Source organism: Labeo rohita, chromosome 15 (genome assembly GCF_022985175.1).
Source record: "Labeo rohita strain BAU-BD-2019 chromosome 15, IGBB_LRoh.1.0, whole genome shotgun sequence".
Classification (NCBI taxonomy): Eukaryota; Metazoa; Chordata; class Actinopteri; order Cypriniformes; family Cyprinidae; genus Labeo; species Labeo rohita.
The window spans coordinates 10,435,877-10,460,440 of NC_066883.1; the positions used below are offsets into that span (position 1 = coordinate 10,435,877).

A 24,564-nucleotide genomic window follows, 5' to 3' on the forward strand; every position below is an offset into this window, starting at 1 on the left:
TGACAATAGTGAACATTCATTACCAATTTAAGATATTATTTTGTTAAATATGATTTCAGCAAGGTTGTCTTGATTTCTCATATGATTTCGAAAACTTAAAACATTAAATGTACAAAACTGACATGTAAACTTTAAGCTTTATTAATTTTGTCAAATACGTCTTATCCCAATGAAGACAAAAATCTGTCTTTTTCTACTTTTCTACTAAATCGTAATACAAAGGAAAAGGAGGGGAAAAGCTAATTGATGGCCAAAAAATTAAGGAAAAGAAATGTAAGTGGAGGGACTTGGGTGACCTTATGGGGTCAGAGAGATGGGCCTCTTCCTGTTAACCCTTCAATGAACTCTGACCCCTGCTGCAGGCTGAATCTATCACACAAGGCTGGTTGGCATGTATGGGGGTGAACATGGAGCCAGAAAAGCACTGATGCATGAAAAACACTTTGGCAGAGATTTGTGATGACAAGGAAAGCAAAAGCCAACCCACATGTTGAAACTTTTATTTATTTTCTTTAATTTCAGTTTTTGATACCTTTTAAACAAAGAGATGCAATAGACAAAAATTGCCCTCAAAATGATAAAAACAACAGTGATTTTATTAAATTAGCTGAAATGTTGCTTCTCTCAAATTCAAATGTCCTCTTTTTTATTCTTTTAGTCTTAATTAATTGAATTATTTAATTTATACTTCAACTAGATTCAACATTTTAAAAATCTCACTTTTCCATTTATAGAGTGGGTTTGTTGTGCTTTATAAATATGTCTGTGTTTAGAAATGCAGCTAATTAAATATGTATTATGCATTAGTTACATTAACTTAAATTCCTCTTTAAATTTGTAAATGATCAAAAGATACATTGTGTCAATGCTTGTTGATAAAATGATAAAATACCTTAAATCATATCATCATAAACACTCATCAACAGTCACATAATATGTTTTAATGCAGATGGGGGAATGACAAAAAAGAGCTCAGGTTTCCAAGATTGAAGTCCATTGCTTTCCAACAAATCTCCAAAAGTATTTTCAGAGATTCTTGTGGTTATTAATACATTTGTGTGATAAAATTAGACAAATTATTGATGGTAATGTCAGGTCCTTCAGAGCAAACCAAAAATGTGCCTGTCGGGACCTCAGCAGGTAAACATTCACATAAACTTCAAATAACTGAAGAACATATTCACTTTTTTATCAAATCGAGATATTCAAAAAACGTGGCACTCGGATTATTGTCACTTTAAAGTTTTGGAGTAGCCGTAGTTCTGACAGATAAATACACAAAAAAAGAAAATTAACATAAAAATTAAATTAAATAATGTGTAAAACTAAATGAGAATGACTTAGCAGAACTAAAAGAAATGTATATGGCCCTCAGCTAGGAAGACAAGGACTCTTGGCTCTTTGACTTTTTACGGGTGAATCTCACAAAATCTTTCACCCCAAAATCAAAACAAGAATGATATCTTTCCTACATGAAAAACAGGTTTTACTGTATTATTGTCATAAGGGAAGCTAATGAGTCACTATTAGGAATAATAAGAATTAAAAAAAAAACAAAAACATTCAGACGCATTACAGCAAGAAATTTGTGGAAAATGCAATTCAATATCATGAAAATAATATTGCAATGCAATGCAAAATGTATTCTCATTCCTAGGTTTCTTTAGCAAAATGTCATGATTTGGGGGTGAAATGTGACCTGGTTTCGTGAGCTTCACCCTTACATTTTATTAACCATGTTCAGCAGTTAGGTTATAAGGATTTGGTGCAATTGTTCATCTCAGAAGACTATTTCAGGACTTTTTTTGATATGTTCAGATCCTGACTGAGGAGGTATATGCAGTGTTTTTCCGTTTGTGATCCTCAAGAGGGTTTTCGGAGGCAAGGCAAGAAAGGCAATGAAGGCCTTAATGTTAGATTAAGGAAGATTTCAGCTCACTCCTAAGGCCATAGGAAGACATGGGTATATTCAATCAAACCCAGCAATGTGCATAAAAACTAGTAGATAGATGTATTAAGTACAGTGCATTCAGAGCATTGTCATGAGTAGATCGGATATATAAATGTTGATAAATGGTTAAGGAATGTAACAAGTCTGTCAGGCATTCGAGATGGGCATTGCATGGGAGCCGAGTGCATAAAATGGACATTTTGATACATTTGTGATGCCAGGTCAGTGCATTTAAGACATTCTCAAGAGTCATTATGTGTCGACCGTGGTGATGCCCTGAAGGTTTGGTGAGAATGATGGGCTGTTGTACTGCAAAGTCAATTTACAATGTACCCTTCCATCCCATTTTTCAGCGCACCCTCCCCTGCTCCGCTCAAAGTTAGTGGGCATGTATGTCAAGGCCTTGTCCTATGAGGGGTTCAGCGGGGTGGCTGTGGGGTGGCGGATGGAGCAGCATGGCAGTGTGGGGGCCGGGGTAGGGGTGCAAGGAAGGACCAGCGTGCGAGTATCCCGGTTGTGGAAGAAGGGCCCCGGGGTAATCTGTGGGCAGGGACGGCATTCCCTGAAGTCCTGACAACGGAGAAAGAGAGAGAGTGAATGAAAGCCAATGCTGACAGATAACAGGAACATAAGCCCACTCCAGAGCAAAGTTTTGGTGGTGTAGCTGTTCTCACCTACTGTCCTAAGACCTAAATGAGACTGTGCATCTAACCCATATCCTCCTAGAGCTGCCCCCTCCGGACTGTACGGAGCACCCTGGCCTGAGGAAAAACACACACAGGTATGTGTTACTCATCAAAGTTTGTTTGCCATACAATAGGAGTTAAAGGGGTTCTATTATGCTTTTTCACTTTTCGAATTTAAGTGTGTGTGGTGTGTATGTTTGGGCATAAAAAAGATCTACAAAGTTACAAATCTCAAAGTCCACTCCAAAGGGAGATATTTTGTTTTTAAAAATTCCTTTTCAAGAACCACAACAAACCACTCCTTTGGACTACAGCGTTGTTTTCCGGGTGTTATGATGTCACAAATCATTCAAATTTCAATGATTGGGGATGTGGGTAGGGATGAGGTGGGGAATTAGCCTAACTTTAGCGATGCAGCACAGAGAGCTGCATCTGGGACGCTTCAACGAGCCGCGGGGTGACTGGTATAAACACAAGTATTGACTAGAGGGCTCTGGTTGCCATGTGGCTGTGTGTGGTAAGAGTGTTTATCAAAATGCATAAACTTGCACTAAACTAGGCTAGGCTAATCAGTGATGATGTTTTTTGATAATGTTAATGTTCTTTGCTCATTTTCTATAGCTGGTTTTGAATAACTAAGCAAATGTAAGCATTATAATTAACTTACAATGCTTTTATTCAATTGTTGTCATATTTAAAAAACACTAGGCTGCTTTTAGCCTTATGCTGGGGCTGGTTTCGGGCAATGAAACTAAGTATGTAAATAATTAAATAAATTAGCACGATAATATCATGTATTGGCGATCTCACAGGCTGACGATAAGACCCAACACTACTGTAGCATCAACTATACCTTAATATATCCTTAACTATAATGGAGCAGACAGAACTTGCTGCTTTGGCAAGGGGCGTGGCAGTACTGAAACACCATCTAAGCTGTTCGCCAATCACAACACAGTGGGACAGCTAACCAATCACAACACATTTAGTTTTTCGGAACGCGGGCCTTTATCAAACCCAGAAATAATCAAGCCATTTGTGCCAGGCTGAGGAGAAAGGTATTGTAATAATGTAAATTATGTGAAAAATAATGCGTTTTTTGAACCACCAAGCATGAGAGCATGTTCCAGTGCACCCCCAAAACAAAATCAAGACTTCGTAAAAGAGCATAACAGAACCCATTTAAAACAAGCCATAGATAAACAAACACACAAATCCAGAATAACTTTATTTCACCTGAGCGATTTGATTGGTCAATCATTGGCTGGACTATTCTGCGTCTGGCATTTATAAACCTAAGGGGAGACAACAAGAGCAAACACAAGATTAGGACAAAAGGAACAAGTTATTTTGATGAATGCAACATGAACTGTCCCAAGACCCACAGTTTAACTCTAGCATTTATTGTCAATAAAATGAGAATATTTGAATCAAAAAGGTGAACATAAAACACATGCACACATTTAAACTTTAATTAAATTGCTTATTATTTTAAATTGGTGAATATGATGGGATGTAATAAGAGAGGTTGATTACTGGTAAAAGAGAGCGATTACTAACCAGTTATTGACCTGCAGTATAGTGAGACCCGTGTCTTGGGAGAGCTGTTTCTTCTGTTCCTCGGACGGGTATGGATGCTGAGAGAGGAAAAAAAGGTAATACACAACCATATAAGTATAGGTTAGTGGTGCATAACTGTTTTGTTATAGGGAGTGCTGGGGGTTACCTATTTACATAATCATTGCTTTTTGGAAGCATAGCAAATAAACTAATGCACTGTTTTTTGAATTTGCACCATTTTAGAATGACTTTTTAAATATAAGTAAATATATTTTTCAAGTAAGTATTTTTGTTTGTTTGTTTGTTTTTTTGTTTTTCCAATTAATAACTATATAAAATGTGACCCTGGACCTCAAAACCAGTCATAAGTAGCACGGGTATATTTGTAGCAATAGCCAAAAATACATTGTATGGGTCAAAATTGATTTTTCTTTTATGCCAAAATCATCAGGATATTAAGTGAAGATCATGTTCCATGAAGATATTTTGTAAATTTCTTAACGTTAATTTTTGATTAGTAATATGCATTGCTAAGAACTTCATTTGGACAACTTAAAAGGCAATTTTCTCAATATTACATTTTTTTTGCACCCTCAGATTCCAGATTTTTTAAATAGTTGTATCTCAGGTAAATATTATTCTATCCTAACAAACCATACATTATTGGAAGTATAAATCTCAATTTATTAAAATGACACATATGACTGGTTTTGTGGTCCAGGGTCACAGTATTTATAACAAGCTCCTTAACACTAGTTATTGTTGTGCATCCCTCAGGTAGACTGAGAATGCTCTTTAATAATATCCTTATTCACTCAAGTCTGTTTGTTACCCACATTATTAGCCACATTGTTTTTACTGTTGTTATTATTAGTAACGTCTGGATCTTCTATCATTTGTAATTACAGAGGCATCATTAGTTGGCAATTACCATATGCTCATTGCTACATCTGCAAAAGCTTTGCTCAATTCAGCTGCGCTCATCTATGCAATATTAATCATCAAAGAGTACATAAATTAATTATTCATGGATATTAACTTGAGATGGTCAATAAAGATGACCATTTTCATTATACCTTTTCCAAACCTTTTATCACGTATTTCCTCTGTTGTCTTTGTTAACTTTCTTCAAGCTCAGTTTCCTGTTATTTGTTTTTCCTGCCACCAATATTAGCACCTAATGCTACCGTTTCTCTCAACCATTATAAAAATGTACCACAGTAACTAATTTTTTGTCAAAATACAGCTTTTACATTTATTTATTTGTTATTTTTTTCCATGGAACACAAAAGAAAAATGTTAAAGAATGCTTTTAACTGTAAATGAGTTGGTTTCTCCCTTACCGACAGGTGCTGGAAGAGCCAAGCTCTCATAATGTTTGTTGCAACTTTGGGAAAGATTCCTCTTTTCTTGTTGTTTCGCCTGTCTCTATCTGTTTCATCTTCTTCTCCCGTGCTGGGAGATGCCACACTTCCATCCAACCCATCACCTGACAAGCATAACGAAATATCTTGTTGGATTGGATTAAAAATGCAAAATTAAATCTGTTTATTTCCTAGATGATAACAAGACGCCAACTGTTGAATTAAACATGCAATGTTGTAGCATTTATCACTGCATATAGTTTACACAATCCCCAGAAGATTTTTCTAAAACAATATGCAGCATAAATGCTACACTTCACTATAGCACTTTATTTAGATCACAGCTATTGTGTGTAAAATGATAAGTACCGGCGTCGCTGCAGTTTTCTGCGCTGTGTGAGGTGAGGCCACAGGAGGCACTGGGAGTGCCTGAGGGGGTCGACACACAGTCATCCGGGTCTCGCAACCAAGACTGATTCTAGATCAGAAAAGAAAAACTCAATCAGACACACACACACACACACAGTAACAGCGAACAACTAGCTACCTGATTTGTGTCTGACTTACTTGTTCTGACAGATTGGTGCAAGAGCCAGTGAAATCTTCCATGTCAGATTTGGATCCTCCCTCCCGGTCCTCCAGCACCAAATCAGTGGGCATCTTGCCTTTTAGGCAGGTGATGTACCGATGGCAGAAATTATCACAGAGGTCATGAACCTATAAAAGATGAGTAAAGATGTCAGGCTCTTCAACATATATGAAGATAAAAATTCATAGCATGTTGAATTTATTCATGCTGCTCTTTCATATACAATAAAAGCTAAGAGTACTGTGAGAAGAGCTGTATATCTCTAAAAAGAAATCTGGTTCACCTGGTTTTAAAACATGTGAACATGCTATTTAGTGTCACTGATGACATGCCACTACTGAATATGGGGAGACATGAATAAGACATTTTTTTTTTTTTAGAATTATTTTTGGTGTTTTTCCCTTTTAGTATAATACGACAGTGAAGAGCAGACAGAAAGTGAAGTGGGACGGAGAGCTGGGGGCGGGATCGAGAAAGGTCCTCAAGCCAGGATTTCAACTCAGGACGCCTGTAGTGCAACGGCACACTTGCCCACTAGGCTATCGCCACCATGAACGAGTTTTTATGAAGGATATCAATAAATAAATAATGGAATGAAAATAAAACAAAAGATGAATAAAATAAAACAAATAATAAATGAGGTAAGTAAATTATAAAGAAAAATCACAAACTAAATAAAAAATGTTTTAAGGATATGTTCCATAATAATATAAGGGTTAGCTTTAAAAATGCTTATCATTTTATAAAAGAGAAAAGACAAACCTTTTCTAGCTCTAATAGATGAAACCGTAGAACTTGAATGGCCTGGATCATCTGTGCAAAGAGATTATATGGTTAAACATTGTCACACCCTTTTTTTTTAAATTACATGGAACCACTTATTTAAAACCTATGTATATCTTACCAGATTATCCAGTTCCGGATTTGATGAAAAGATAGGTTTCTCTGATCGAATCTAAAATGAATAACAGAAAAATCATTATTTATTGATTCTAATGCTTAATGCTTATGCATTTTTCTAGTAAAGCAAAAAAGACACAAAAAGACAAAAGCCCATTGTCTTTGACATTTTAAACTAGTCAGAGATATTCCGCAGATCCCAGTGCAGGATTAAATTGGAATTACATGATTATCTGTTGCACTTTCTTTACAAAAGGCCTATAAACCGTCAGGCTTTTTCAGTGTTTTTTAAAACTTTCTTTTGGGGCTGTCAAACGATTAATCGCATACAAAATAAAAGTTTGACTTTGCCTAATATATGTATGTGTACTGTGTGTAATTATTATGTACACATAAATACACACAAATTAATGTATATATTTAAGAGAAATATGTTATTTATGTACAAAATATTTTTATTTATATATAATATAAATTATATAAAAATTATCATAAATACATATACTTGTAAACATTTCTTAAATATATATATATGAATGTATTTGTATTTATACATACATAATAATCACACACAGTACACACACATATATTAGCCAAACTCAAACTTTTATTTTGTAATTAATCGATTAATCGTTTGACAGCCCTACTTTCTTTGTCTTGTAGTGTGCGCTTGGCTTTAATGTGATTGGCTTGGTTACTCACTTGTTTGGCAAAGGCTGCGATATCGTCATTGAACGACTCAGAGGAGCAGACGTCACTGTGATTGGTCATGCCAGGGAGGTGGGCAGAGTTTGACATGGAGGTGGAGTCTCGTGGTGAGCAGGTGGCAAGTTCACACTTTTCAAACACCAGAGCCAGAAGTGGAAACAGGGGATGACTGCAAATAAACACACATGTGGTCAGAATAAGAAAACACTGCAGGGTAATAAAATGCTACATGGTTAATGGAATGATTGTATGCAATACAAAAATTAATGCCATTACAAATGCCATAATTACTCTGGATTTTCTTAAAAGGTGAAGTGTGTAATTGCTTCGATGTTATATTATTTATCCTTTCTCAGATTAATGTGGATAAACGACTATAAGTAAACTACTTGAAGGTTGATGTTCCCTCAAACTGCAAATAAAACATTGCTATTTTTATTTGAGTAGCCCAATCCAACAACACTGGCTCGACCAAAGAAGTGAGTTTGACCAATAGGAGTGTTTGGAAAACCTGAAAATGGTAATTACATATGCAATTCCATTTGGTGACTCTAGTGGTGCAAAAAGGACTAACTTCATGTTTATGACTTTGCACGTTTTTAATTATTTATTTATTTATTTATGTTATTTTGAAAGAACAGTTTTGTTTTGAGCTAAAAAAAAAACTACCTTCCTGTGAAAAAGTCAGAATTTAAAATAAATAATTAAATAAATAAATATAAAGTATAATACTGCATCTTATTCTATTTAAAAAACAACTCATATGATGCCATAATTCTCCTAGTCAGAACTAACCAAGATGGCAATACATATTAAAACATGCAGTGCTCATTCACGTTTCGTGGTAACAGATGGTTAAAGTAACCAAACTCTCACCCGTAGATTTGGTCCCGATGGTGTTTCAGGGAGTCAGGCACAGTGTGGCCGTAGTGAGGTGGAGGAAGTGACCTCATGACGTCCCTGTAGTCTCCCACAGGCATGGCGTCAGAGCCTGGGTACTGCACCAACTCCTCATACTACATACAGAGAGATGTGATAAGACAAATTGAAAAGATAAGACATTGCCTGATTCAGCCTTATGTTAGTGTGAGATGTGTGTGGGGGGATTTTATTATGATGTATAAGTATATACAGGATTGGCAGTACATTTGAGTATGTGAGCTAGTGAGAGGCTGTTTGAAGTCACTGCTAATTGTATCTCCTCCTTAATAAACACTGGTTGCGGGGAGGCTTTGATGTGCGATTTTTCAGAGCGCCAAGCAACATTCACCCAGGGACATAAACTCCAAAGAAAAAAACTTTCCAGCTGATTTATAATTAACAGCCTTACATACAAATACATAAAGTCATCCAGCCTTCATTTATACTAATTAGGTGGTTTTACAGTCAGCTTCCTGATTAATGCAGTAGTCAGAAAAATAATCAGAAAAACAACACAGAAGAAAAAGACTTACATGATGCTTTCAGAATCATCAATAATCAGAAAATATCTAACTGTACAATTACAAATTTCATTTGAGCCATTTTCAATGACTGCTCACCTATTATTTAGAAGGAAATTGTATTAATTATTACTAATAGCATTATTTAAGCCACCTCTGCGTAGTATTATCACCTCTGCAAAGTATTATTAAATAATAATAAAAACAGGCCTCTGTAAATAATCTGGATATTCTATAGCATATAAACTCCATATTTACATGCATGATATTCTTATTTCTCCATATATATACATATTCTCACCATGAAATACTTCATTTAGCTCTGAAGTTGCAATATTCTGATATTCATGGATATTCTTAAAAATATGTCCAATGAACATACTATTTTGGAAAAATTACGTGAAACTAATAAAAAGGGCACCAAAAGTCATTTTAAAAAAAATGGAGCTAAAATTATAAGTAGGCCTACTGTAACAATGGACACTGTATGAATTTAAAAATATGCAAAACACATAAACATGCAGAACATCCAAAGTTTTAAATGTAAAAAAATTGTTAGTACTTGAGTACTTTATAGTAACTTCATTTAAGTAAATAAATAAATAAATAACCCTGCTTAACAGAGAAATAGCTCAGATGCATACTGTATGAACATTTGTGAAGCAAAGTTTGACGATTTTTCTAGCTATTGATGGAAATACATAATGATTAGTAGTGTAAATTATTAAAGTTATTAGAAACAAACCATTTAAAAGCAGCAGAGTATGTGTTTCAAGCAAACTAAACAATTAAATATAAACACAATATATGCAATTATTTATGTAGCAGCATTGCTTTTTCTACATAAATGAGTAATGAATGTGTACTTCACAACCTTATGCAAACATCATCTCATAGAAAATAAACCCACCTATTTTTGTAGGACTTACCAATAGAATTGTTTTGTAATGGCATTTTTTTACTTTAAATATAACAGGCTTTTACTGACAACAAAAACACCAATCAGTGTCACTGAATTTCCTGCATCATTTCACACATTAGATAAAAGAGCTTATATTTCAGAATGAACAGACTAATGCCAAATTAACAGGATCATAACTACCATTTCTAAGTAGACAGAAAGCAACAAGAATTTTTCATTTGGCCGCTCACTGTAGTACAAAAGTTGACCTACTTACCGAGTTCATCTGCCTTACTAGGGCCTGTATGTTATTTTCCTACACTACTCCATCTGATGTTTGTCTTTTATTGCTTTTCTGAATACATGTAATTGTTCTGAATAAGGATAAAACTGAGCAGCTGAGTGTATAAGCACCTATGTTCAACTGTCTTTCAAATCAATGTAGGGTTACATAAAAAATTAAAATATAATATAAATTAAAATTTAATGATAGCCTACTTTTTACTGTTTGAAAGCACATTAACTAATGATAATCAATTAAGCCACAATGGAATAATGTTCATTACTGACTTAGAAGTTGGAATGGAAGTTATTATAAAGTGTCAGCCAAAAATCTAACAATTACAAAATACGAATTTTTTTTTTTTTTAAGATTGTAGACTACATGCTACTTGTACATCTCAATAGTTATCTTTAGTTATGCTTAATCAATTTGTTTTAATGTCCACATGATAGCATCCTTTACATCAAAGTAGCAGGAAAATGGACCTGGGAAATAAAGGGAAAAACAGGACCTACCCTCTTCTCCATGCGATACGGAAGCCGAGCTCACACACTCACTGACGGATGACAACACACACCAGAGCGGCAGATAAGACACACTCTCTACAAGAACTAAAGCATAAAAAACATTGAAAAAACTAAGCATGCATTTTAACACAAACATGTACTGCTACCTTAATATTCATATTCTCGTCCAAAAGCATTTGAGGTTTTGGGGCATTATAAAATAAACGCAAGCACATATGAGAGTAGTGGATAAGATTGCTTTTCACTTTAAAAGTATCCACCAAAATAACAGCCTAAGTGTAGAGTGAATGAGAAATCACTAAAATATCACTACGAATACGCACATGTATACTATATGAATAACACATTATGTTATCCATGTAAATAGAAATTGGTTTATATTACGGACATACTAGGATATGATGAGAAGGCGTAAAGATACCCCACCTTAATAAGAATGTAGCAGCAGAAGCGTGGACCGGGCCGAGTATCCAGCATTAGCGGCGCGTTTGAGATGATGTCGCGTCCTTTCCGCTCTATCGATGTCCATGAAGCGACGCGTTGGGCTCAAATGCGTCTCTCCACAATGAGCGATGAAGCTTTAAACCAGGGAGAGAGAGAGATGGAGACTGGGAGTTGTTTAGGGGGTCAAAACACAACGGGGTCTCTCACCCCCACCTCCTTATCACACACGCTCGCGCATTACAAACACACACATACACACACTCGCGCATTACAAACGCAGAGCCTTTCGTTTTATCTGAAGGACGCTCTCTTCCTCGCTCTCTCTCGCTCTTTCACACAGACCGAGCTTACCGAGTTTCATCGTCGCTATTCCGGTGTAAAATCATTTTGTCTGATTATAGGTAGGCTATAATGTGCAATCTGGAGCAGATCTGTTTTGAAGCATGCACTAGGTTGCACTGGTAAATTTACCCACACGCGTTATTCTCCACTGCATACGCGTCACATCATATGCTGCACAATAGTACCACAAAGTATTTGTAGACTTCTACCACATTTTAAAATGCATTGGATTAAAAAATATACCAAAACAAACGACTTCTACAAACACATAATAGACCTTTTTTCAGAACTAACTTGACTTCTCAGCCATGTTTGCATATTAAACAACTGGTGTCAAGGTGATTTTATAGTGGATCTACGAAGACAGTTACCATTAAGTTTTCCAGGTTAACAATAGACATGTTCCACTTACATTTGGTGTCAAAATCCTACATTTATTTGTCCTCATTGTAAATAGGTGTGAAATTAGTATCATACATTATTCTGAGGGGACCATGAATGGTGTGTTTGTGTAAAAATATAAAAGATTTACATGAAAATGAATGAATAAATGAATCAATGCATAAATACATATGGTTGAAAAATATATAGAATTTGAGTTGCGTTTAGCCCTACCTCACAACAAGAAATTACAAAACTGGTTGCATCAGAATTAGCAGATGTTCTTGTTTAAATTGCTGTTTTTAAGTAAAATATTTAATATTTCACTTTTTGTTTAAAAACACTTACAATTAAACACAGTGAATTGGGGAAAGGGGTTAATGGGGGAATATGAGGAAAATCATAGAAAAAAAGAATTATGTAAAAATCTGATGTCCATGTTTTTTATTGGTGTTACACCCAACCCCACACAACTGTTACAACTCGCCCAGTAGTGGAGTAGGTTGTAACATCTACACTCTTTGCATTAGAGAGTAGTTGAAAGAAATAATTGAAGACAACTTTAACTTGTAGTAGATAAATATGGGAACATATCAAAAAGTATTACAACATTTCCAGGTATCCTCTATGTATCTGTATTTAAGACCTATAAAACCCCTTTATATTAAATATTTGCTTCAAAGGTAAACTTTGTTTACTTCCTTTAAAATAATTCTTAATTTCTTTTGTTTTCCTCCTTTAAAATAAATGCCACTGACATGCAATTTAAAGCAATGGAATTCGTTTGTGTTTCTTAAGTGTCAAAATAATTACTTTTTACCAAACGTTTGACATCTCTCTGAAGAAAGTATTTAAAAAAATACTAAAAAAATGCAATGAAGTGGCATTCAGCTAATAACACTAACTGGCAAGTGCCAGTTAAACTTACTGTAATAAACAACAACCACATTACCATGTAGCCTAATTGTTTTAATTGCAGGGCAAATTACAACAATATGTTTCTGTTATTTATGACTGTCTTATCTTTGAACCAGCAATAGACTATTATACTGGGGTTGTTATATGGAGAAAATGGACTATACTTTCAGTTTCCACACTTAATAAAACCATATTAAGACAAACGGCAAATTACATAATGAAGGTAGGTTGTAACTGAAAGGTTGAAGTGTTTTAGATTAGATTGGGGCAAGTTGTCACAAGCGTTTTATATGTTTGTATACAATTTCATTCGTTACAATATGCCAAAGCACTTTTTCAATAATTGTTTCGCTGCTTGAAGTTGAAAAGCTACTAGCCTATAAAACACTTTAAATACAGTGTGTGTGTGATACGTGAATGAAAACAATGGGCTTTAAATATGTAGCAAGCAGCATAACAATCCGTTAGAGCAACCTGTAACAGGAAAACAGTTCCACGGCGGACCAAACGTGGCCTTGTGTTGTAAATCACCCTTAAATAACATAATAATTATTCCACACGTCCCCTGAACTCTTCTCCCGCTGTGCGAGCCCTCAACAGGCGGTCAAGACTTCAATCACCGCGGCCCTCTCCAGCGCGCTGCGGCCGGACCGAGGCGCTCGGTGGGCGGTGGGCGGCGTGACATAAGCGAGGCAGAGGATCAGGCGATCTTCGGCCTTTCAACACTATGGGAGGGCACTGGCCAACAGAGATGATCATAGCTAAATAAAGGCATTAACAGCGGAACAACAGTGATTGTAAAGACGCTCAATGGAGCAACGCCCTTTGAATGCGGCCTTTAATCGGGTATTTCCACTTGTAATGCGTTGTCATTTCATACGCAGACAAAAATGCAACATCTGCTATACTATGACGTTTCAAATAATCTAGATAAATAATAATAAATCTTTTGGCAGCTATATTACCAAATGTTCTGGTTTAATTAAATGTATTTTAAATACTGTGTGAAATTACTTATTGTAGGACTATACACACGCAAATATTTTATACTGTATGTACAGTGCATAGATAATATGGCCGAATGACTGTTCCCATACTTTGTGGATAGGGTGTTTCCATTAATTGTTTTTGTAGGAGTGAAATTGAGGGCACGTCATGTTTAGGGAATAAGCTCATTAGTGTCCTGGTGCCAGGCAGGTTAGTGTGATTTTTTGTTTAATGTGGCTGTTTGTCACTTCCTCTCAAATTGTGAATGTTTGTTCAGGGGCATTTGTCACAATATGTGTGACTGTGAGTTTGCCTGCCATGTGAGAGACATTTTGGCATCAGGAAACCGAAAAAGACGGCATAGAGAAGTGAGAGTACTATTTTAGATCCAAAGCACCATCTCTCATTTATACACTGTATAATAATGTTTAATATTATTTCAAAGCTTATTGATATGGTCTGTCCTGCGTTTACAGTTTCTGATGCTAAAGAACTGACCTCACAAATTAACATCCCAACAACCTCACACAGTCTCTTAGGCCTGACCTTTGACATCTGGATCTATATGTGCTGCTGTGAGCGTTGTGTATCCCTGAGGGAGTCGTTCTCTGGTGTCCGTTCACCTCAAATTCTCAGGTCAGAATTTCTCTCTGTCAACATTTTTGGTGCTTTTTTATGCCTCTTATTATTTGTTTATAGCCCTTATGGCACTGCTCATATTACACAGTGCATTTACATGCACTTGATTTAAGTAAAGCAATAATTTGTCTATTAAACTGTCCTGTAAACTTTATTTGTAAACATACCGACTGCGTCCTTAAGATGAATCACTTATGTTGTAGCATTCTCATTTTAAAGAACTGCCTTTAATAGGTTGACACACAAGGAGTGTTAGTAGATGTTAAAATAATTTACATTTAAAAACATCATTTAAAACATTTTTGATGTGGCATTATCCAGTGACAAGACTTTTGATTTATTTTGTAACTGACACATACCACAAAAGCCTGTAAACATAATATTTGAATGTTGAAAGGTTGTTTGGTTACGTAGAAAAGTTATGCAGAAAAGTGTGCATGTGTTGGCAGCTCCAGGATGACACAGTTGACATGGCTGCTAACTCTAATGGCCAGTGTAACCCTGACATGTAGCAGGTTAGTGCAGTGCAGCATGGAACATCAAAGACAAGTAAGCCTACCTACGTGTAGCAGTGGGGCAACGACCAAAGAGGGAGGTAAAAAGAGAGAGGGAGAGAGTGCTTTTTTATGAGCATGCTCCTCTCCAGTTACTTTGTCGTCTGGCCCAGAACCCATAAATATTCTTTCACTTTTTCGATCTTTCACATCAGGCCTCTTATCCGTGCCATATATGAGTTCACCCTCTGCCTGAACTTTGAAGTGTTTACTTCCTATAGATGTTTCCAAAGCACAGTAAAGCTGAATATTTTTCTAAATGACTTTTAAATAGAATGAGTCATTATAAATTATTGTTATTATTATTTAGTAGTGTTTCCTAAGGCAAGCATCACTATTACTGCTGCTTATACTCAGAACTTCGGCTTGCAGATTAGTAACAACAAATCACGTAAACATTTGGGGAGAAACCGGAATGTCACATATTGATAAAGATCCAAAAGACATTGAAGGGATCATAAAAACCCAGGGATGAGCTATTTTGACTTGGGCCAGTGTACTGAAAAAACGTAACCTAAAAATGGTAATATCCAAAATTACTGTTTTTTTTTGTAAGAAAAAGTTATTTAACATCACAAAACATATTTGCATTAATTTAGTTAAACAAATCAGGTAGAAATAGCTGTTTAAGGTAATAATTGCAGGTTACCACTCAATGCTTTAGCGTCTTTATGGCTGCCTTTTTTTTCTTTGCATTTTTTTTTTTTTTTTGCAATTTTCAGAGTTTTTAAACAGCTGTTAGAAGATTTGTTTACTTGTATATTTTGTTCAACAGTCAACATTTTCCCTTTTCCTTCATCTTCTGTTTATTTGTGTAGTTTTGTTCATTATTTCACCACATTTGGGAGCAAAGAAACCATGGCAGACTTTCCTTTCTTTCTCTAGAACCCTAAGTCTGTCTTTCTCTTCATCCTCAACTCCCTCAATCTCTCCCCTCTCTCTCTCTCTCTCTCCTTCCGATGGTCTTCTTACAGATGGAGATTAACTCCGAGCCCGAGCACCATCCGTTTCCCTGACTGTTTGTTATTAAAGAGATGGATGGTGGCTTGCAGTGCCAGCCCGACACAACCGCAATTACAGCAGGGCCCATGATAGATAGAGGGAGAGAGGGAGGAGATGGAGAGAAGGAGATAGAGAGTGAGGCATCTATCACGCCCCTTAATCTACCTGTCACTCTGGGGGGAGAGGCAGGAGAACAGAGTGGAGGGAATGAGTGAAAGAGAGAAATAAAGAGAAAAGATTTTAGTGTGGCTTATCTTGCAAATGATTTTGCTTTGCTTTCAATTTTCTTTAATTGCAGGAAACATGTAAAATACTTTTAATCATAATCTTAATATTATACATTCACATTACGTAAACAATTATGAGTAGGAATCTGAAGACTCAGTTTAGATATTGTGTATTTTGGTAGGGTCCCAAAATGCAAGTAATAAAACACGGCTAGGATAGCAACAAAAACAGGCTTATCAACTTTTAAAATGGAGAAAATGCTCTCCATATATGTATGCACATCCCATACATCACCCATTTCCACCCAACTGGATTACACAGTTTGTAATATAAACTTATAAACTTAATGTGATGCATATTTGTCAGTCATATTTCAGTGAAACAGGTAATAATCAGGTACAGTTTCTGCACTGAGAATCAGCAATCTTCAAGTTAAAATGTGAACATGGTTAAAATATGGCTGTGGAACAAGCAGGATTCAATTAGTTTAGACGTATGGGATTGAAACAAATTGGATTTATTGATGATAAATATATAAACCTAGTTGTGCATTTAAAACATTCAGTTTTTAGTACTATTACAAAAATCTTTACCTGTTTTATTTACAGTATGTATGACTGACAAATATGCATCACAGATGCATACAAGTTAATTTGTTTTTGTTAAAAATGTGTAATCCAAATGGATGGTATTGTTGTACAAATTCATCTGACAGCATTTTGCAAAACTGGGTGAATGCCAACATGGACAGGATATGTTTTGTGTAGTGAATTGTTGACTGTTGAGAGCAATAGAAAAATTAAGAGACATTTACAAACCAAAATTGCCCATTTTTGTATTTTGTCTATAAAAAGATTTACTAATTGTTGGTCCTGTGTAGTTCATGGTAACTAATAAATTAATATTATGGAATAATGCTATAAATTAAGGAACTACTTGACTTGTTATCCTGCATCACTGGCCTTATTTCTTCATGAAACATAAGCTCCTTTGTTGAAGAACCCATTGTTGTGATAAACAGTTGAGGTCAAAAGTTTTTTATTTATTACTGACGTGAATAAGATATTTCACATAAGAGATGTTTACATATAGTCCACAAGAGAAAATAATAAGTGAATTTATAAGAAAGACCCAGTTCAAAAGTTTGCATACGCTTCATTCTTAATAGTGTTGTTACCTGAATGATCCCCAGCTGTGTGTGTGTGTTTTTTTATTTTTATATTTTATTTTTATTATTAATGAATTAATTAATTTATTATTATTTTTTTAATGATAGTGGTTCATGTGTCAGTTGTTTGTCCTGAACGGGTACGTTTTCAGCACTTTGTGTATTTGAACCCTTTCCAACAGTGACTGTATGATTTTGAGATCCATCTTTTCACACTGAGTATAACTTAGAGACTCATATGCAGCTATTAAAGAAGGTTCAAACACTCACTGATGCTTCAGAAGGAAAAATGATGTATTAAGAGCCAGGGGTGTAAACTTTTGAACAGAATGAAGATGTGTACTTTTTTTTTTTTTTTTTTTTTTTTTTTTCCATTTTAGTACTGCCCTTCAGAAGCTACAGAAGTTACTTACACGTTTTCCAGAGGACAAAGTAAGTTAAATTTACCCCTTGATCTTCAAATTCAAAAAGTTTTCACCCCCTGGCTCTTAAAGGAGTACTCCACTTTTTTTGAAAATAGGCTCATTGTCCAACTCCCTTAGAGTTAAACAGTTGGGTTTTACCGTTTTCAAAGCACTTTTAGCATAGCTTAGCATAGATCATTGAATCTGATTAGACCGTTAGCATCTCGCTCAAAAATGACCATGTATAAAGACGATATTTTCCCTATTTGAAACCTGACTCTTCTGTAGTTACATCGTGTACTAAGACTGACGGAAAATTAAAAGTTACGATTTTCTAGGCTGATATGGCTAGGAACTATACTCTCATTCCGGCATAATAAGCAAGGAACTTTGCTGCCGTACCATGCGTAATATCATTGCACCTGCTGCACCCATGGTACAGCAAAGTTCCTTGATTATTACTATTAAGAGTATAGTTCCTAGCAATATCAACCTAGAAAATTGCCACTATTCATTTTTCGTCCGTCTTTGTAGACAATGTAACTACAAAAGAGTAAATTTTTAAATAGGAAAAATATTGAAACTCATTTGTCATTTTTGAGCGAGATGCTAACGGTCTAATCGGATTCAATGATCTATGCTAAGCTATGCTAAAAGTGCTACCGCCAGACCCGGTGATAGGCTGTATGGATTCGAAAACGGTAAAACTCAACTGTTTAACTCTAGGGGAGCTGGAAAATAAGCCTATTTTCAAAAAAAGTGGAGTGTTCCTTTAATGCATTGTTTCACCTTCTGGAGCATCAGTGAGCGTTTGAACCTTCTGTAATAGTTGAGTATGAGTCCCTCAGTTGTCCTTAGTGTGAAAAGATGGATCTCAAAATCATACAGTCATTCTTGGAAAGGGTTAAAATACACAAAAATGCTGGAAAACCAAAGAATTTGTGGGACCAGAAGGATTTTTCTGAAGAACAGTGGGCAATTTAACTGTTCAGGATAAACAAGGGACTCATGAACAACTATCACTAAACAAAAAAACAGCTGTGGATCATTCAGGTAACAACACAGTACTAAGAATCAAGCATATGTAAACTTTTGAACAGGGTCATTTTTTATAAATTCAACTATTATTTTCTCTTGTGGAGACAATATGTTAACATAGGTCAGTACTAAATAAAAAAAAACCTTGCATTTTGTATGATCCCTCTTATATTGGTAAAATATATATTGGTATTAACATTTTTCAGATTCTGCAAGGTGTATGTGCCTCAAACACATCTCTTTCCATCAGACACTGATGAAATCTTGTTGTACTGACAACTCAGTTAAAGTCAAAAATGCATTACATGCATTATGTTCAGCTACTCTTTTAACATTAAGTAAACAGAATAATTCACAAAGTTTTTGCCACTTTTATTTACAGACATAAATGACAGACAACATGTAATGATGAAGATAACAAAAAGGTTAAATTAGATTTTGAAACTTTAAACTAGCAACACCTGCAAAACCAGTGAAACTTAAAATATCTTAAATCAGGTGCTAAATGCATGGCATTGTTTCAATGGATGTGATGGTATGTCTTGATAAAAAAAAAAAAACTTTTTGCAGATTTTATGATATGCCCTCAGAAAACCACCAGCTAAACACACACACCTGCAGTGAACCCAGAGCAGCGTGTAAACGTGTGTGCATAAGTTGTAGTGCAATACAGTTTCTTTTCCAGTGTTACAAAAATGTTATGAAAAATGCAAGGTTCTCCCATTTCCTGCTCTCCCTCTCATCAGTCCAGAGAAGTGAAGGATGGGGTGGAGGGATTAATACTCTTCCGCTGGCCACCGAGATGATGGATGGACAGATGTGGAGAAGGACAGAGGGAGGTAAGAGAGAAGGCCAAGGGAGGAACACTAAGCCAAGTGCTCGATAAATCTAATGGAAGGTCTGCTTTGCATCAGGCACTGACAGACTGTTGCAGAGGTGTTATGATGAATGACTGGTTTACCGCTTGCTGATTGGACTGAATTTCATGTTCTTGCTGTATGTGAAGGGAGACGAGCTCTCAAACTTTAGTCTTTGCGCATAGGGTTTTACTGTGTGAGTTTATGAGAATACGCTGATGGGTAACAGGATCCTGATCAGTTGGTACAGTATAAGAGCAGCAGTTTCTGGGACCTGCTGACCTGGGAACAGTTGTTATTTGAGGAGGTTTGAAATGGGGCTGCAGTGTTTGAAGTTGCCAGCCAAAAAAAAAAAAAAAGTGGCATTATACAGTGATGTCAACATTTTTAACTGTCACATTACTGACAAAATCGTCAAATTTAATGCAGATGTTATTATGGACAATGTAATACTGTCAACTCCAATCAACAGACATATTGTAATTACCCCAGAAAATGTATATTTTTTTGAAACAAAGGCTCCAATATGCAAGTACACTAGTTTTGTAGAAAAGTGTGCAGTATTTATACTTTACAATGTGGTAACCTGCCATTATTAGCTTAAGGAGCTACTTCTGCCTGACGTAACCCATAAAATTGTTCGAAGTGTATATTTACACTTTAAGTCAGGGTTGCCAGGTTTTCACAACAAAACCCACCCAATTACTACTCAAAACTAGCCCAAAGTTAGCCCAGTCACGTTTCAAGGGGGGTCCCCCGTTAAAAATTGTGATCTGGGGAATAAAATACACATTTTTTGTGTCGTGGTTACCCTGTTAAATTTGCATTTCAGGGGCTGTGTTAAAGTAGCTCAATTCCATGGAAAAACCGTGGACTTGGCAACACTGCACTAAGTGCAAATAGCCTGCCTTGTTGGCAGAGGCTATTTACACTAACACCGCCCACCAATGTGTAATTGGGCTAGTCAACACTACACTACTTTCTCCCTTTTCAAATCTCATATCATATCGGAAAAGCATTTATTTTAAATAAAAATGAAGGAAATAATTGAAAAGTTGAAAATAAACTCTTAGGGTTAGGGTAGTTATAGGGAGGGCTTATTGTCCCAGTAAGGCAGCATCTATTTAATAAATTGAATTAAAAATATAATTAACGCTCAATACGTAATTACTGCATACTGTTTTAATGTAATACAATAATGAGGTGCAGATAATTGAATCTATTTGCATTAAGTATTAGAAAAAACCTGCTATTTTAACATAGTGCAAATAGAATCTATAGCTATTTGCACTCAGTGTAAATAAGATCTATCATTAATAAAATATGTGACTGTGGACCACAAAACCTTAAGTAGCACAGGTATATTTGTAGCAATAGCAAAAAAAAAATGTATTGTATGGGTTAAAATTAGCATTTTCCACAAGTTGATATGATTCTTTAGGGTCTTAATGAAAAGTCTATAATATACTTTGGTTAAAAATTCTCAATGGTTGTGTAAAACAACACCCTTTTTACCTTGTCAAAATGAGCTCTGCAAAAATCATCCCATTCTGAGGGGATTGCTCCTTTAAATGCAAATGAGCTCTGCTCGCCCCGCCCCTCTCTTCTCTCTGTGGAGTGACGGGCCTGTTTACTTTAGCACATTTAGCCACATTTACTCGTTAAACTTGCTAACTAGCACATTACACTACACTGCCAACACACATTAATGTTCAAACAACATGTAAAAGTATACTTAGCATTAAAGCATCATGTTCGATGAAGATATTTTGTAAATTTTATACCATAAATATACCAAAACCTAATTTTTGATTAGTAATATGCATTGCTTAGAACTTTATTTGGACAACTTTAAAGGCGATTTTCTTTCAAATTTTCAGATTTTCAAATAGTTGTATCTCTGGCCAAATATTGCCCTAACAAACCATACATCAACAGAAAGCTTATTTATTCAGCTTTCAGATGATGTATAAATCTCAATTTCAACATATTTCCAACATATTATCATTGTACATACTATTTTTCTAAATCTGTAACCTGAGATCAATATTTCTAACTAACATGCAGTCTGTTTTGACTTACATCTTGTCTAAGAGATCAGACTTTTTGTTTCTTAGTGAAGCGATCAAATGGGCGATCAACATGCTTAATAACCTTGAAACTTAAACTTTAGGATTTTTCAAGACAACATTATTTCTAATTTTCTTTGTGATAGCATTCTACCAGACTATTCCATGATAAATTAAGGTGCAATTCAAATCTGTTCCCACTGTATAGGACTTAATTTCACAAGCAGATTTCTTTTTGACACGGGACATGTCTGCACCACATATTTGTACGATGTAGCATGGCATCCCTGTTTACACAAGTGTGTGTACTTTTGTTTCAGACCGCATGTGTGTTTTCAATCAGCATCTGTAGTCATCTGTAAGTGTCGTTGTGCTGTGACCTGGCTAAGATCAGATAAAGTATAGCTTCACCCCTCCCCTCCGCCTGCCGCCCTGCTCCATTTGTTATGGAGTAGCTGTCGGGGCGCTGTGATTGGTTGTTGTGGTAGACAGATAGCCGATAGGCCCTGATTAATAGTTGTGGCTCTGGCACTTGCTCATTGATCAAGGGAACAGACTAAAGAGAGAGAGAGAGTTCTACAACATACTCTAAGCTTTTGCTTATCTGGTTGCAGTGATGAGATAAAGCCTGTGTGCAGGCTGCTTTTAAAAACTGGAATTAAAAATTCATATATTATTTACAGTACAGAATGGGTAAAAATATATTGGCATGTGTTTGCTAACAAGTCTAAACATAATGTGTGTGATGCATACCTGTCATATAGACCAGTCAGTCACAGAAAATAACCATTTCCAATGACCTGTATAGCACACTGAAGTCATGCAAACATAAGAATATGTTAATATTATTATACTATGCAGTAACAGAGAATTGTTATTTTTATTATGTATTTATAATATCTTAAATTTTTAATCATCAGCGGACAACAATAAAAGACAAAAGAATGTCTGTCAGACAATATTGTCTAAATGCCCATAAAGTAGATAAAACAAACAAAACAAAATAAATTAATAAAATACAGAAACAAATTAATTGTAATGTAAAGTTTTTATTATTATTATTATATCGTTATTGGTTTTCAACAAAAATCGACAAAAGTAAATGACAAAACAGTGTCTGTAAAATTGCACAGTCAAGCAAACATAAAAGTTTTTTACTTTTTTTTTTTTTACTTGTTTGACAACTTTTTTACAGAAGTTTTTTACAGAAGCTGATTCTGATGTTACTGGAAACATGATAATGTCAACTCTGAGCAACATATTTTATTAATTATTTTTTTCTTAATATCTTTATTGTTTTATAATTATTGATGGAAATATAAAAGACAAAAATAAAAGACAAAACGATGTCTGTTAAACAATGTCTGTAAAACAGATAAAAAACAAATTAATGGATAAAAAATAAAAACAAAACAAATTATAATTTCTATAAATATTTACATGTGTGAACTACAGATAAATAGTATATAAGATAAATGTATATAATTGATTAGGATTATAAGGATTATAAATTATAAAGACTATATATTAGATAACTGGTCATTTAACGTAACCTCCCTCTCTCTTTCTCTCTGTGTGTATGTGTGTTTTACTGTAGCCTTATGGTATTTTACCCTGTCTTATATATGGACAGTTGACATGACATGTAACAGCAGTGTCCTGGAGTATTACAAATAAATAATTACATTTTAAAAGTACAAATATTATATTTATATGCATTTACAGTTAACATAAAATATGGAAAATAATTATAAAATCATTTGAAAAGTTATGTTTAAAAAAGCATGTCACACTGAAGGACCCTGCTGTTTACATGTCATAAGACACGATAAATGACAGGATAAATGATCACAATATATTGGCAAGTGTACATGTATTCATATGTCTGTCTGAAAGCGAAAGGGGGGAAAGACAGCCAAATACAGTGAATAGTGTGTGTGTGTGTGTGTGTGTGTGTGCGCGTATGAGTGAAGGCAGGGTGCTGAATGAGCTCTCTCGGAGGGGGGGTCAGTAGTGGGAGGTCGTGACCTGGTCGACCCTGGGGGAGTGGAGATCATCAATCAACGAGAGGCAGGACCAAACAGCAGGAGCTGAACACACCCCCTGTCCCCTAAACCACCCCCTCACACACACACACACTGCCGCCAAGCAGATGGCCTTGTAACAACTGGCTCTTGCTCACCTTACACACACTCATACATTTACAGATCGAGTATGATTGATTTTCTGTTTCTGCTGTTGTTCAGACAGCACTTCGCATGCCCCTATTTGTAAATTATTTGCATAGAAACAATTGATTACACCTGTAATGCACGGATCACACAAGAAGAATATGTGAGAATACCAGGATAATCTTCTTGTTCTTAACATAATGAATCTCAACATATTTTTCTTGATCCTGGAATAGCATCATTAAATTTGTAAAATGTACAGTATAGAAAGTTTCGCAAGACTCATCTATTATATAAATTGGATCTGCAGTTACCTTTGAAACAACTGCACTAAACCATTACTTATGCAATACTTTTTTTTTCTCTGAGAAGTACTGACAGATTAATCCTCATCACATTTTTCTGACTGGTAGAAATTGTTAATAAGACTGGGAATACACAATACCAATAG

At 35.3% G+C, this 24,564-nt stretch overlaps 1 protein-coding gene across 3 annotated transcripts; it reads right to left on the reverse strand.

Moving 5' to 3' along the window:
* Positions 1-449: 449 nt before the first annotated feature.
* meis3 (myeloid ecotropic viral integration site 3) lies at positions 450-11,835 on the reverse strand. Of its 3 annotated transcripts, none has more exons than XM_051128505.1 (13): positions 11,707-11,835; positions 11,338-11,489; positions 8,635-8,774; positions 7,753-7,927; positions 7,055-7,105; positions 6,913-6,963; positions 6,129-6,278; positions 5,931-6,039; positions 5,541-5,686; positions 4,198-4,274; positions 3,874-3,932; positions 2,626-2,712; positions 451-2,521 (listed from the first exon to the last, which is right to left on the reverse strand). In XM_051128505.1, the coding sequence occupies exons 2-13, from the start codon at positions 11,386-11,388 to the stop codon at positions 2,331-2,333; spliced, it is 1,287 nt and encodes a 428-aa protein (XP_050984462.1). In that variant the 5' UTR covers positions 11,389-11,489; positions 11,707-11,835; the 3' UTR covers positions 451-2,330. The 3 variants fall into 3 exon arrangements, with proteins under 3 accessions (XP_050984464.1, XP_050984462.1, XP_050984463.1); XM_051128506.1 differs by lacking the exon at positions 11,707-11,835 and adding an exon at positions 10,900-10,995 and having other exon boundaries at positions 452-2,521; positions 11,338-11,668; XM_051128507.1 differs by lacking the exon at positions 11,707-11,835 and having other exon boundaries at positions 450-2,521; positions 11,338-11,450.
* Between the last annotated feature and the right edge of the window lie 12,729 nt (positions 11,836-24,564).

What these genes read in the sequence shown, in the direction of transcription:
- meis3 (XM_051128507.1), bottom strand. Translation starts at nt 11,388, where the DNA reads ATGCTGGATACTCGGCCCGGTCCACGCTTCTGCTGCTACATTCTTATT. An exon ending in CATCGGGACCAAATCTACGG is followed by an intron (nt 7,928 to 8,634) that starts GTGAGAGTTTGG and finishes GTTTATTTGCAG; the next exon opens with TCATCCCCTGTTTCCACTTC. An exon ending in TTTAGGTCTTAGGACAGTAG is followed by an intron (nt 2,522 to 2,625) that starts GTGAGAACAGCT and finishes CTCCGTTGTCAG; the next exon opens with GACTTCAGGGAATGCCGTCC.